The sequence below is a fragment of the Alligator mississippiensis genome, chromosome 4 (genome assembly GCF_030867095.1).
Source record: "Alligator mississippiensis isolate rAllMis1 chromosome 4, rAllMis1, whole genome shotgun sequence".
NCBI lineage: Eukaryota > Metazoa > Chordata > Crocodylia > Alligatoridae > Alligator > Alligator mississippiensis.
In genome coordinates this window covers 251248270-251261472 of record NC_081827.1, presented here as the reverse complement: position 1 = coordinate 251261472, position 13203 = coordinate 251248270, and the positions used below count along the sequence as shown (strand labels likewise).

At 44.9% G+C, this 13203-nt stretch overlaps 1 protein-coding gene across 1 annotated transcript in view; it reads right to left on the bottom strand.

Annotated features, from left to right (window-relative positions):
* The window catches only part of GYPC (glycophorin C (Gerbich blood group)), a 76092-nt gene extending 64094 nt beyond the window's left edge, over positions 1-11998 (bottom strand). The window contains exon 1 of the mRNA XM_019480543.2: positions 11667-11998. Within this exon, the coding sequence (XP_019336088.1) occupies positions 11667-11730 (64 nt within the window). The 5' untranslated portion in view covers positions 11731-11998. The remainder of the gene's footprint in view (positions 1-11666) is intronic.
* Positions 11999-13203: the final 1205 nt, after the last annotated feature.

Genomic DNA, 13203 nt, shown 5'->3' with positions numbered 1-13203 from the left:
CATGGTTTTCAAAATAAGATGAAGGTGATGGCCTTTAGTGACTGTAGACTATAAATCCCTTGTACTAATATATAGTAAGAGAAAGCCCCGAGGAAAAAGAAAGTACCTTTATCCCCATTTTACAAATGGGAAACTTCAGCACGGAGAGATGAAGTGACTCGTCCTCAGTCCTGCCTCAGTGCATTTGCCCCCAAACCAAACAGCCTCTCATGTTTGCATCAGGAGAAATCATTTCCTTTCTGGTCACTGTCTCTCTCAGCTTTATGGCACTTCTCTATAATAAGCTGAAACCAACCCCTGAATTTTGGATACCCTTGAGTCTGGAGGATCTTTTTTTTCCCTTGCTGGCCTACCCCCATTGAGTGCTAAATATGCATTTCCCCTGTTTCCTTTCACTTATAACTGTACTGTCCATACACAGCACCGAGTCTCGCTTGCAAATCATTGTCATCGCGACCTCCAGCATTGTCAGAAATGCTTATCTCATTAGAAGGGCTGGGCAAGCAGTGCAATAAAATGAAATGAAATTACAACAATAGCTCAGATATTAGTGACAATGTAGTAAAATTATAGCAAGGAGAATGGCTGGAGAAGGTTTATAGCTTCCTATTACCTTGCGTTATAGCAATTATTCAAAAAAACTGTTATTTCCTCTGATGTTTTCTTTTAATATCTGTTATTGCCAACACTGGGCTCCTCCAAACGCTAACAGAATATTGCTTCTTTCTAGCTTTTATTAATTCAATGAAAGTCTCAGGTTTCCTTGGGAAACTTCCTACAGTGTGTCTATTGGGAAAGCCTGGGGCACCTGATTTTAAACTCCATTGACCTAATTTTATGTGGGGAGGCAAAATCCAGTGAAGTCACTGGAATGACGTTAGTCCACAGCAGAGAACTGGAACTTCCAAATTCACAACTTTTTCCACCTTTTCATTTAAAAACCATTTTTCTTCTTCTGTCCATGCACCATTTTCATATCAAGTGTTAACACACCCTGGACAGGGTAACTTGCTCAATGACAGTGGTAATTCCTGACACAGATGGAGTCTGACAGGTGTTGGCCAGACATGGGCATATTTGTTCACAGTTCCTTGCACACTTTGGCCATCTGCCTGTGTCTGATTCTGTTTCTTTCTAGCTTTGGGGCGATAAAGCAGGCCCACACAACACAGAGTCAGAGAAGTTTAGGACTAGAAGGGACCTCGTGAGATCATCGGGTCTGGCCCCCTGCTCCGGGCAGAAAAGACTGCGGAGGTCAAACCACCCCAGCAAGGTGTGTGTCCAGTCTCCTTTTGAAGATCTCTAGGGTAGGTGCCTCATTGCCCCCGCTGGGAGTGTGGTCACATGAACCATGAAGTTTTTCCTTATATCCAGTCTGAAACCTTCTTTTAGGAGTTTATGACCATTGCTCTTGGTTTTCCTTTAGGGTGCTTTGGTGAGTAGCTGCTCACCCAGGCCCTGATGCTCTCCCCTGATATATTTGTAAGCTGCCACCAAATCCCCCCGAAGTCTTCTCTTTTCTACTCTGAACAGTCCCATATCTGTCAGCCTTTCGTCGTATGGCTTGCTCTTCAGGCCTCTAATCATACGAGTTTTTCTTCTCCAGACTCTCTTAGGCTTCTCCACATCCTTCTTGAACACCTTCTTATTGAAGTCCTTGATTGAACATCTTCAGGGGTGGTCTGCATGCCTATGCAGGGATCTCTCCCAAAAAGCCTAAACCCATGCTTGAAAACTCATCTGAGATGAGTTCTGAGAGTCAGAAATGGTGGCTGCCATATAGGATGTGGGCTTTGATGGTATGGTATGGGGTGCCTTTGCTTTGTTTTCTGTGGGGAACCCAGCACTTGTCGTACAAGCCCTCCTACTCCAGCGCTGCTACCTAGGCAGTAATCTAGCCAGTTTGGGAAGGCTCTCGCACTGTTTTATAATAACTCCTTATTCAACTTAATTGCATAGGTTATGATATGTGCCAGGTCATCACCAGGGATCCTGGTTTTCTCTGATTAAAAAAAAAAAAATCCCAATTTTTGGTTAAAAAAGAGTAACCCCAAATCCACATTTTTTCTGTGGTTGAAATGAAACACTGCTAATATAAATATGAAGATAAATATAAATATATAACACACATATACATATATATTATATATTTAAACACACACACATATACATATGTATATACACTTACACACATATACTTATGTATATACACACATATGCATACATACATACATATATACACATATATATACATACATACACACACATATATAAATAGATACACACACACACACACGCACACATACACATATAGCGATGCCTTATTTTAATCATGGAAAATGTGGATTTGGGGTTCCTTTTTTAACCAAAACTTGGGGATTTTTTGAAATCAGAGAAAACCAGGATGCCTGGTTATCACTCCTTGAAGGCAATTGTATTAACTCTATTGCCATCACTGTCATTCAAACATCATTTCAACATCCAACTCTTGGGCAGGCAAGGAAAGCAAAACTTTTGAATGACAATATTAAAAAGAAAGAAAGAAAGAAAGAAATCAGTGCCCACTGCATCATCCGCTCTTGAATCTGTTTTCCCCTTCCTCCATGATGAAACACTGGCTGGTAGGGATCTAAGTTGGCAGCCAAGAAAAAGACTGAAGTCAACCCTAATGAATATGTCATTGAGCATATTCTGGCAGTAAGGAGACTTGTCAACTGATAACAATACGAACAGTGGAGCTAGTTTTCATTTCAGTGTACACAGCAGTTGGTGGAGGCCTTAAATAGAAAATGAATGCTTTGTTTAGTGCAGACCAGACATTTGTTTGTTCCCTGGAGTAAAAAGAGTCTTCTTTAATTTCTCTTTGATTTCCTCTGGTTATTTCGATGTGCTGATGGAAACCAGCCTGGCAAATTTCCATCCCCATAACTTGCCTTTTGAATGTCATTGATTTCTCTCTTTTATTATAAATAAACACCTCTTAACATTTCTAAGGCCTTTCAGTACTGGATATTGATATAGCAGGTGTGGAAAAATCCCTACAATTCCCCTAAAAATTCAGTGTTACCTGAAGACATAAGTAATAAACAGTGAGAGTCTGGTGAAGTTTTGGCATGCAACTTTGTGTACAAATGACAGGGACAACCTAGCATCTCATCTGCAAGGTCAGTTGATAAATTTGGCTAATTTCCTGGATAGCAGAACGAAGAACAATTATTCATTTTGTGCAAGCAAATGCAGTTGTCATACTTCTGCAAGTCTTGGCCCAGAATTAATCACATTCGCTGAGTTCCCTTTTTGTACTAAAGAAAAACTATTCCCTCTTCTGACATCACAGGTAAGCAGGTGGGAAAGAAATCCAGTACGTCTCAACCGTTTTCTATTTTCAGCATCTCTTGGTGGCCCTTTATAATTAGCTATCCATTTGGTGAAACAAACTTTCGGAGCGCCGGCTGCCTTCCCCCTGCTCAACCCCGGATATCCTTGGAAGTGAGATGCGATCTCATTGTTTTTTCCTATGCAAATGGATAAACTGAAAAAAAAAACAGACTCCCATTTGTGCTGTTTTTTTTGGAGACGCTGCATCAAAGGAAGGACAGTTACTGAAATGGATTTCCCAATTAAAGTAATCTGGGCAGTGTCCTGCATGTCCTTTTTATGTAGCTGAAATGGTTGTGAGTTCATTTCATAGTTCGATAGATGCATAGATGTTAGGGTCAGAAGGGACCTCAACAAATCATCGAGTCCGACCCCCTGCCTGGGCAGGAAAGAGAGCTGGGGCCAGATGACCCCACCAGGTGCCTATCCAACCTTCTCTTAAAGACCCCCAGATAGGGGAGAGCACCACCTCCCTTGGACGCCCATTCCAAATTTTGGCCGCCCTTACCGTGAAGAAGCTTTCCCTGATATCTAGCCTAAATCTGCTCTCTGTCAGTTTGTGGCCATTGCTCCTTGTTACCCCAAGAGGCATCCTGGTGAACAGAGCATCTCCAATCCCTTGCTGCATCCCCCTAATGAATTTGTAGGCTGCCACAAGATCACCTCTCAGCCTCCTCTTGCAGAGGCTGAAGAGGTCCAGGTCCCTCAGTCTCTCCTCGTAGGGCTTGTCCTGTAAGCCCCTAACCATACAAGTGGCCTTCTCTGGACCCTCTCGAGTCTACCAACATCCTTCTTGAAGTGCAGTGCCCAAAACTGGAGGTAGTCCTCCAACTGCGGTCCGAGCAATGCCGCATAGAGGGCAAGTGTCGCCTCCTTGGATCTATTCATCATGCATGTGCTGATGCACGATAAAGTGCCATTGGCTTTTCTGATGATTTTGTCACATTGACGACTCGTGTTCATCTTGGAGTCCGCTATGACTCCGAGATCCCTTTCCTCTTCTGTGCTGCTGAGAGGGTCACTTCCCAGCCAGGAGGTGTGCTGGATATTTTTGCACCCTAGGTGCAGCACTCTGCACTTGTCCTTGTTGTACTGCATCCTGTTGTGTACTGCTCACTTTTCCAACCTGTCCAGGTCCACCTGCAATCGTTCCCTACCCTCCGGAGTGTGCACTTCACCTCATAATTTAGTATCATCCACAAACTTGGACAGAGTACACTTCACGCCCGCAGCCACGTCACTGATGAAGACACTGAAGAGTACAGGTCCAAGGACTGAACCCTGCGGGACCCAACTACCCACATTCTTCCATGTTGATACCGACCCGTCTACTACCACTCTCTGGGTGCGACTGCTAACCCAATTTCTCACCCACCGGACCATGTGAGCATCTATGTCACAGCCTCTTAATTAACCTTAACTTGTGCCAAGCACCATGAGCACACAAACACCCATGCCAGTGGTTCTGCTATGACACCGGCCAATTCCTTCAGTACTCTTGGATGCAGCTCATCCGGGCCTGCTGACTTGAACACATCCAGTCCATCCAAGTGGCTCTGCACCAAGTCAGCATCGACGGCTGCTGGGCTGGTGTCCCTCCGATGCCCATCTAAGAACCCATTAGGAAACTTTTCTTGAGCCCTGTTCAGGAACTCATTGAATAGCTCAGCCTTATCCCCCCAGTCTGTCACTAATTGCTCCTGCTTGTTCAGTAGGGGTCCTATGCTGCCCTGCACCTTCCTTTTACTCCCTACATACTGAGAAAAAGACTTGTTGTTGTTTTTAATTTGTGTTGCCACAGTCCACAACTGTTGCTTTGGCCTTTCTGATTGCCTCTCTGCAAGTGCAGGCCAAGTAGGTATACTCCTCCTTTCCATTGCCTATGTCCCTTCTGTTTTGCCCTTAAGCTTCCTTGGATTTCCCTGTTTAGCCAAGGACGTTTTTTGGCTCCTTTCCCCCTTTTCCCTCGTACTGGGATCATCTCCCTCTGCGCCCAAAGGATCACTTCCTTTAGAAATGACCACCCTTCCTGGACTCCTATCTCGCCAATACTCGTTTCCTGCAGTGCATCATTGACCACACTCCTGAGTACACTGAAGTTAGCCTTCCTAAAGTCCAGCACTAGTCCTTACTAGTTATCTTACCCACCCTGCGCTGTATGGTGAGTTCGATTGATTGGTGGTCACTGTCCCCAAGGTGACCACGAAACTGCAGCTCCCCTACCAGGTCCTCTCCCATAGCCAACACCAAGTCCAGTAAGGCATTGCCCCTAGTGGGACCGTATCCCTCCTGTGTTAGGTGAAGGTCCTGCACACAGGTTATGAACCTACGTGAATGGTTGGATTTGGCTGACTGCTTCTCCCAGCAGTTGTCAGGGTAGTTTAGGTCCCTTGTGACAACCACGTCCCTAGACCGTACATCCTCTGAGACCTGCCTCAGGAATACCAAGTCTAGCTTTTCCTTCCCTAACCCAACATGTTTATCCTTTGGAGTTTTTTGGAGTTATTTCTCCTTTCATACCAGGAACCCATTGTTTCTTTGCAATTTCTCCACTCACTTATCATTGTCTGCTGTTTTCTGATTCCTGATTTTGCTCTGGATACTGTGCCCACCTGGGAGAAGGCACTAGCTTTGTATCTAAATCAGATCCTAACTGCACCATTGAGGCATATGTAATCAGGGCATCACTCATCCACAACCAGGGAAATCCCATTGTTCCTTCTCTTATTTAACTTGGATTCTTTTTAAAAGGTTTTGATTTTTCTTATTGGATCTTTTAGAGATACACCCCCTTCTGTTTTCTGATAGTGTAAATCACTTGCCAATGCATTTTTCTCCCAGCAAACCAAAACCTCTTGTAATCCTCCTGCATTTTTACTGTGTTAACTAATCCTTTTAAAGTTTGTTACCTTCAAACATCGGGCCTTATATTGTACAAACAAGAAGAGTTTCTATTAACTTCAGTGGTGCATGATAAGGCCATTAGAAATCCACGGTCCAGCTTCTGGCTGCCAATATCCATTTTCCCAGGTCCCTATGTTAGCATATTTAATAGTATCATTGTTCCCTTAGGTGCCCTACATGTTATAATGCTATTAATTTGAATTCTCTGGACCCCCTTGCAAACAAACTCTGAAGCTCTCTCGCTCTTTCTATTTATCTTGTTCACCACCTGTCCATGTACAGTGTCTTATCAGAGAATCTATTGAAATCCAGGTAAATCACATCACCTCCCTTGCATTCACAGGGATTTTTTATTATTCCTCCAAAGCCATTAATCAAGTGTTGTATGAAATGATGTATTCGTAGGGATCCCACTCTGGTAATTGCCTTCACTTTCCCGGTAACATATCATTTCACTCGAGTTAACAGCTCAGAGGTTGTTCCTGAGACAGAACTTAGACATATGTGCTTGTAATTAATGTTATATCCTCTGTGACCCATTTATGAAAGTTCGAGCAGTTTCCGGTTCACTGTCCTGTAGCTCCCCAGAACCTTTCCCATCTCTAATGAGGTTCGATCCATAAAGATAAAAATCTTAGGATCATATTCTCCAAGGGACTTTGAAACCTAACTCCCATTGAAATCAGTGGTGCAATAGTGACGAGCCAATATTAACCTCATCTTTTCTGTCCCATTGCAGCAGCAGAGCAGTGGCAGCACCATTCTCACCTCTGCTTTGTACACATTATAAGGTGGGTTTTGTTACGTTCCCAGGAGGTGATTTGGTATGGGGTGTGAGAGAAGGTGGAGTGACCATGTTTTAGGACTGCCTGTGAGAGCAGGGGGCCCGGCTCTGTCACCTAGGAAGTGCTTTCCAGCCCCATCCCATGTTCCCACAATAAGGGATTCAGGATCTCAGTGGGAGTTAGATGCTTAAATACTTTTGAGGATATGGGTCTTGGTTCTTTCTTTAGATGTATTGCACCTGAATCTCCTTCCTGGTTTCCCTAGTGAGGAGGTGGATGGGTTGCACTTTTCCCGGCACTTCCCAGGGTCCTGGTGCAGCTACACTAGCTGGCATTTTAGAGGCAACATGTCAGGGCTCAGAGCCAGGCAAAAGACATATCCAGAAGTGGAATCACTGATTCAGGGTGTCCAGGGTGAGTATTAGATGAGAGGCAAAACCAGGAGTCGCGGGCACTGGCTTGGGAAGGCAATGCTGAGCAGCCAGCTGCTGCCTTCCCAAAAGTCCTTTGAGCGGCTGAGTAGCTTCCTATGCAATCTGACCAGTGGATGTTAAGAACAGGATAGCCAAATGGGTCACATGGACATGAGGACAAATCATCACATGGGTAAAACAAGACCAAGTCCCAGCCCCATTCTGCCCTGTCCTGTCCATGGGCGTACCTGCATGTCTCCCTGCATCAACGTAGCGGCACGCTACATCACTGTATGTCATGCTAAGGAGACGTAGTGATTAGACAGGTCTACACATGATTGCCTAGCTACATCGCTGTAGTGGCACAATCTCCACTTATAGCGTACTGTTATGGTGACGTAGTGGGGAAATTTTCACGTGCACTGCCCATATGGCACAGTATGGGTGCTTACTGTGCCGTGTTTTAGTACTTCCAAAATGAAGTATTAAAACCTGGTGATGTATAGACAGCTCTGTGTGTGATAGATGGAAAGCAGTGCTTCCCTTCTCAGGCTCATACAGAAATGAGAACCCATCATGCACCTGCCCCATCTGCCCTGAATCAGGCTCCATCCATTACATCAATGCTAGGAATGGAAAACATTTTATTGAGACCCAGGACCTGCTGCTTCTTTAGATGTGCAGCACCTGGTACAAATCCTGGCTCCAATCTAGTGAGTTATGAAAATCTCATTGAATCAATAGGGCCAGGATTGCAGCCAAGGCATTTAAGACTTGGAACTCATAGCAAAATGCCTCACTGCATTTCAGCCTGGGAGGAAAGTTATCTCTTAAACCGTAGGGCTCATATTATGTCTGGAGTTATGGACCAATGGTGGACCTGGACTAAAAGTAAATATTAATACAAGTGAAGAATAATGTAAGTGAATAATAATATAACGGAAGAATGATGCCTTTGAAGGACTGGTTCAATATCAAGCCCGAAGGACAAATGCACATATCATATGTGGCTCCCTCATCCTTGTTATGAGATGGGATGCCATGCAATGACATGGTACCATGAAATGCCGTAATATGATGACACTGCAGACTCCAAAAAGTATTTCAGGACCTTTAGTATCCTACAGGCTGGGAAAATATTGCCAGCTGTATCAACAACCCATTATTGCCTGATCATATGCATAAACTGTAACTGCTCCTTAGGGAAAGGGCTGTCTTTTTATTACCTGAATAGACAGACTAGGTGTAGGTAGAAAAATCATCCATTCTATACATGTTCTTGCATTGCACTCATCACCGTAATTAATAGGCTGTTGGTCTCGGTTTGAAATCTCCAGGTGCTACCAGAGTAGACATTATTATTAGTAGTGGTAGTGGTAAGGATAATCATCTGACTAGCTTGAGATCAAGATAGAAAACTATTATTTTTGAACATTATCAAACTTTCATCCACACTGTTATTAAAAGAAATGATTTTCCCTCAAGTTAAGATAAAAACTATCCAGTTCAGCACACAAGCTGGTCAGTAGCAAAGGAATTAATTAATTCATTCGATTTAGTTAATTAATATGGTGTTTGCAGGGGTTAGTAGCCTTTGAGACTACAGAGCTGGGTCAAATATCAGATAATGTAGGAAGTCATCTTCCCAGGGAATCTATTAAATACAAAAACCAAACCCTCCCCCACTTTATTTCTTTAAAGTCCCTAAAAAGAATAATTTTGCAGCCCTCAATTAGAAGCAGGTGTCTCGCCTCCCAGCTCTGGGGCTTGGAGGGTGAGACTCGGCTCTGTCCCAAACATCAGCAAAACCTTCAAACCAAAAAGCAAAAGGAAATCCTCTGGAGGTGAAGGAGATAAAATTAATATTTAGCATGAGAAATCTTTGAATGTCAAGCAGAACTGGGTCAAAGTTGGATGCCTTGGAGATTCATGGAGGGGTTTGCAAGGAGAGCACAGCCAAAGCAGGGTGATAGTGGAGCTCACTGGAACAGAGGCCAAGATTGATTAGTCCTTGAGATTTAAAAGAGCATGCTAACACCTTGCTTCCCTCCCCTTTTCTTTCCTTCTTTGTCTTTCCTACTGTCATATTCATGAGTTTCCAGCTCCGTCTCTACCCCTCTTTCTTTCTCACTGGGCTCTTGGAGCCCAGCTCAGATTTTGTGCTGCCTGGCATATGGGGAAAGCCTGAATACAAAGCAGAGGCTGGGATCTTCTCCTTGGGGAAAGGGAAGGGGGAAACAACCACCATTGCATTTCTGTTTTTACTTCCTGGGTCTTGAAGGATACCCTACATTTGAATAAGATCTGGAAAGGGCTTTGGGGATACAAAAGCATCGTATGGGACACAACCAGATCCACAGCCATATCACCTGCTCCATGCCAAGGTTTCCATACACAAAGAAGGGAAGTGGAGAAGATATGCAGAATAGCCAAGTGCTTGGATATCACACTACAAAGCCAGCAATGTAGGCAGCTGGACAGAAACACACGGAGAAACTGGGAACTGAACATGGAGCAGCTACAAGGCTCATACAAATGCTCATACTGGTCAGGGAGAGCAGAGTCCAAGCAGCAACCAGCCCTGTAGGCTCATTTCTGGCTCCCTGCACAAGCTTGCTTGCCCACTTCACCAATGTTGGCAGGCTCATAGCTACCAAAACTACAGCCCCACTAAGCCTCCTCTAGCAAAAGAGGTGATGCCAGATGTCTAGGGATGCATACCAATGTTTGCTGCACCTGGTCTGTGTTCACATGGCCTAATCTAAGCCATGTGACCATAGATGGGAAGTGGCATTTACAGTCCAGGAGCTGGTCCAAGTAGCCACATGGGGAAAATGGAGTAAGTATCTAAAGGTTTGGGCAAGGACAGGCAGGATTGCGGGGGAGCTAGTACGTCTGTGGGGAGGTTGACTGGTAAGTAAGGGGGGCTGGTGGGTCTGGGGCAGGGTTCATGGATCTGCAAGGGGTTGTGGGGGTTGTTGCCCATCCCAGGGTGAGGGTTTTGGGGGCTACAAATAGCTTGGTCCAGGTGGGTAAGAAGAGCGTAGCCTCAGCCTCAGTGTTGTGCTCCAAACATGTACAGGCATTTAATAGATTGGGTTAACTCGTTCCTGATCTAGTTCACCTGTGAAGGTGAACTAACATAGATCAGACCCCCGTTTTTTGCCTGATTTAACTCACCTGCACAGATGGGTGCTAAGATCAACCCAGCCTGAGTTAGCTTGATCTAAATGTAATGCCTGTTAGTAACCTTGGATGGGGGGCAACTCAGACTCATATAATCATAGACAATGAGGGTGGAAGGGAGCTCAGGAGGTCACATCTAGCTCCAAGTAGGACCAGCCCCAACTACATCATCCCAGACAAGGCTTTGTCTACCTGGGTCTTAAAAACCTCCAAGGATGGAGACTCTAGCAAGTCTCTGGGGAGCCTGTTCCTGTGCTTCACCACCCTCCTAGTGAGAGAGTTTTTCCTGTATCTAACCTCAACTTCCCTTATTGCAACTTGAGCCCATTGCTCCTTATTCTGTCATCACCAAGAACATGGGGTCTCTAGACTATTTATACTCACCGCTGTGTCTCTAGACCCTCGCCCTGAGTCAGGCCTGCAGGACTTAGCTTTCTGCTTCCTGGAAATAAATCTCTCTCTTTGCTCTTATTCTCTGCCTCTTCCCTTCTTTCATTTGCTCCCTTCATATTCTAGCCATTTCCCCTATCCGCTCCCCCTGCACCACCACCTCTGTTCGTTCCTCTTTAATTCTTGCTTGGAGCCCTTTCAATCCCTCTCTTTTCAGCCCCTCCCCTAGGTTTGATCTTTCCATCCTGCCTCTCCTCCTTTGCCTTTCTCCCTGTTAACGACTCCACATTCCTGAATGGGGCTGGCTCAGATAAACATGGATGTGTTCCCAGTGCTCATGAGCAAGTCTAAAACACCCTCCTTCATAGAAGCAAGATCATTTTGCTTGGTCTGAGACACAAAAACCCCATGTTTGAGAGAAAACATCAGCACTGTGCATTGGCAGAGGGGGAAAAAAAAGGCATTGCAGCCTAAGTTTCTATTGCAGAAGGCATCCTCTTGCAAATCAGGAGTTTGCAGAGACACATGGGGCTGCATCTGTACTGAGATGCAGAGGCGTTTACGGAGCAAAGGACAAGAAAGGAACAAAGTTACATGAAAAATGTCCTACCTGCGATTGCAGCGAGCAGGGGACATCTGAGACAAACACCATTGCTCCTGGCTGATGACTTCATGGCAAAGGACTTCAAGAGGAGATTTTAGTTCACTAATCAGACGGGCACTGTATAAACACGATGCGGTGACACATTCCACACTTATCACACATGCACACAATGCCGCACAGTCTGCAATTTGTTTTGTAAGGAGGAAAGCACATCCGACCAGGAGCCTGCTCCTGTCACCCAAGCTCCTGCTGAGAAGCATTTACTCATGCAAGTAAAATGAAGGGAAGGGAAAACTCCCTGGGGTTTATTCCCTCTTTATCCACTCAATAGAGAACATGCAGTTCCAGCAAACTCTCGTCAACTTTGCATTTTCTCCCCTGCAGTTAACAAGGGAGAAGAAACAAATTGAACTGCTGTATAAACAGGAAAGGAAGTGGTAAGAAAGTGAGGAAATCCATGGCTTGAATCACGCTGGGCCGAGGGCTGGAACATTTATTGGCAGGAACAATAGAGAGAAAAAGGGGAGACAGAGGGAGTTGATTTAAACATCCAGGTTTCATCAGCCCATTCGATTTTCAACCCCTATATTCAGGGTGATATAACTGGGCTGTTGTCGTTTTCTTAGGACCGGAGCATCACCCCAAGGTCTCAGCTGAATGGCATCCTCCTGATGAATGAAATCAAGTTAAAACTAGTCATCCTTATTTCTAGGTTGGACAGTCAGGTGGGACTGGCAAGCGTGAAGGTAGTGAAATATCAATCTTTACCCTCTGACAAACCGTCTTGGGAAGTTGGGGACTGAAAGGACATTAACATCCGAGAGCTGCTTACTGCTCCATGCATAATGGTTTTCTTGGTCTGGCAACTAGCAGATGGGTCCGCAAGACTTTCAGTTGATGCTTTGTTGGTATTGGATTAAAAAAGGTAAGGATTGACCAGGTGATAGTTGAAGAAGAAGCTGACCCTCATTTTGGTGAGACATAGCACCAGAAATAATGTGGGGGGAACACAGCTTCTGCCCACTCCTGATTCCATGCCCTTTTTCCTTGGATTCAAAATATTGAGCTGGAAGTGGGCTTTCTTTCTGAACTCTGCCACCAACCAAATAAATCCTCCCCACTTGCTTCCTCGAGGGTACAACAGATATTAGCAAGTAGGCAGAGAAGTTGCATCAGGAGAGCTCCTAAGAAGCTGTGCCTCCCTCCCACATTGCTGCCTTCACTGTCTCCTGAGATAAAGTCTGATCCTGGGCCTCACATGCACTGAGCTGACTACTCAGCCAAATGGCTGGTCCCCGGTGTGCCCAGGTACAGGGGTTATTCTCTCAGCGACAGGCCTGGGATTTGGAAAGAAGTGCTCAGAGTTGCAGGAATGACCTTGGATGCTCCATGTAGTGGCTCTATAGAGTCCCATTATTACCTACCATTGTTTCATTCCCACTTTTATTTTCTTCTTTTGTTCTCCCAAGCAATAATTTGACTCCTAAATTCACTTATTTGAAGAACTGGGCCATTGGTCCTGGGCAGGTCAGTCTACTTTTCC